The 1,919-nt window shown below is 35.1% G+C and overlaps 1 protein-coding gene across 1 annotated transcript; it reads left to right on the top strand.

The window, feature by feature from the left end:
• The first annotated feature begins 270 nt into the window (after positions 1-270).
• Positions 271-915, top strand: LOC119613741 (secreted RxLR effector protein 161-like). The gene has a single exon (XM_037969785.1). It carries the CDS (start codon positions 271-273, stop codon positions 913-915), a length of 645 nt encoding a protein of 214 aa, XP_037825713.1.
• The last annotated feature ends 1,004 nt before the right edge of the window (positions 916-1,919 follow it).

The following is a 1,919-nucleotide window of genomic DNA, read 5'->3' as shown; positions in this document are numbered from 1 at the left end:
CTCAAAAAGTTCTTATAGCATCATGTGGTATTGTAGAAGATCCGTTAACGTACGAAGAAGCTTTGAATAGTCCAGATAGAGAAAAATTATTGAAAGCAATTGAGAGTGAAGTCAATTCATTGGAAACCAACAACACTTGGACAGAAGTCAGTAGTTCTAATTGCAAAAACGCAATAAAAACCAGGTGGGTTTTTAAGATTAAGTACGAGCCAGATGGATCTAAAAGATATAAAGCACGTTTGGTTGTAAAGGAGTACACTCAGAAGCCTGATGTATCTTACACAGTGTACAAGACCAGATATATGCCACGCAGTAAGTTATTTAAGTCGTTTGAACAATAATCCTAGCCAAGAACATTGGAATGCTGTGAAAAGAGTGTTTCGATATTTGAAAGAAACAAAACACTCTAAACTTTGCTACAGACAGGATGGTAATAATGAGCTAATAGCATATTCAGATGCTGATTGGGCCAATGACGTTGATGAGAGAAAATCAATTACTGGCTATGTTGTTATTCTCCAATCAGGTGCTATCTCATGGAGCAGCAAGAAACAACAGAGAGTAGCCTTGTCTTCAACCGAGGAGGAATATATGGCAATGTCTGCAGTAACCCAAGAGGTAGTCTGCTTAAGAGAACTTTTTTATGAACTCGTGCCAGACATTCCAAACAAACCAACTCATATTTTATGTGACAACAGAAGTGCAATAGCTTTGTCATCCAGTAATGTTTATCGAGCCCGTTCGAAACATATTGATGTGCATCATCATTTTTTGAGAGAGAAGAAGAATGCCAAACAAGTAGAATATTTCGCTATCAAGACTGATGAGATGATAGCAGATTCTTTGACCAAAGCTACAACTGCACCAAAACATAACTTTTGTTTTCAGAAACTGGGTTTAATTATTATAAAGTAAATTTGAGTGCGGGTGTTGTAAATACTTTAGCAAATTTTACTTTACGTTTATAAAAATAATTAATCTAGTTTTACTATGTTTTTATGTTTTAATATTTTCTGTGAAAATAAAATATTTTTTCTCTTCGTATTGAGATACCAAATAGAAATATTGCCTTTCACTTTTCAATATGAAGTATGTACAAAATCTAAAATCACTGCAAAACCTTTTGAAAGCTCCCAATCTAGAGCAAAATCATTACTAGAAATAGTTCACAGTGATATTTGTAGGCCCATCAACATGCCATCTATTGCCGGTTCTAGGTATTTTGCCACGATGATAATTCTCGTTATATCGTAGTATACTTCCTAAAAACAAAAGATCAAATATTAAATGCTTTCAAAGATTATAAGTCCTTAGTAGAAGAACAAACAGGTTAACAAATAAAATGTTTATGAACCGATAATGGGCGCGAATATATCAGCAATGATTTTAACACCTATTTACAAGAAAATGGCATTAGAAGGCAGCTCACTGTACCATATACCCCCCAACAAAATGGTGTTGCCGAAAGGGCTAATAGAACGTTGGTTGATATGTCCTGTAGTATGCTTCTAGAAGCCAATCTTGCAGAGAGGTTTTGGGCCGAGGCGGTCTTAACCGCTGTGTACTTACGCAATAGAACAGTAACAAAAGTTTTAGTTGATAAAACCCAATTGAAGTTTGGTATGGCTACAAGCACTCAGTGGTCCATTTCAAAGTGTTTGGTACAAAAGTTATAACTCTGAACAAAACTCATCATAAAAAATTTTGCCCCAAAGGTACTGAGATGATTATGATTTCATACAGCGAACAATCACAAGCATATAGGCTTTACGATCCCAGTTCAAGAAAAGTAAAAGTTAGTCGTGATGTTATTTTCGTAGATGGCAAATATTGTGAAATGGATGATCAAGCTGATGTGTCAAACACAGAACATTTTGGTTATTTTTTAAATATTTGTAACCCAGCTCATGAGGCTACAG

This window comes from Lucilia sericata, unplaced genomic scaffold, assembly GCF_015586225.1.
Source record: "Lucilia sericata isolate MDLA Ls3-8-SP2 unplaced genomic scaffold, ASM1558622v1 Contig002289F_arrow, whole genome shotgun sequence".
Classification (NCBI taxonomy): domain Eukaryota; kingdom Metazoa; phylum Arthropoda; class Insecta; order Diptera; family Calliphoridae; genus Lucilia; species Lucilia sericata.
The sequence above is the reverse complement of the archived record's forward strand: the minus strand, read 5'-3'. Positions and strand labels throughout refer to the sequence as shown.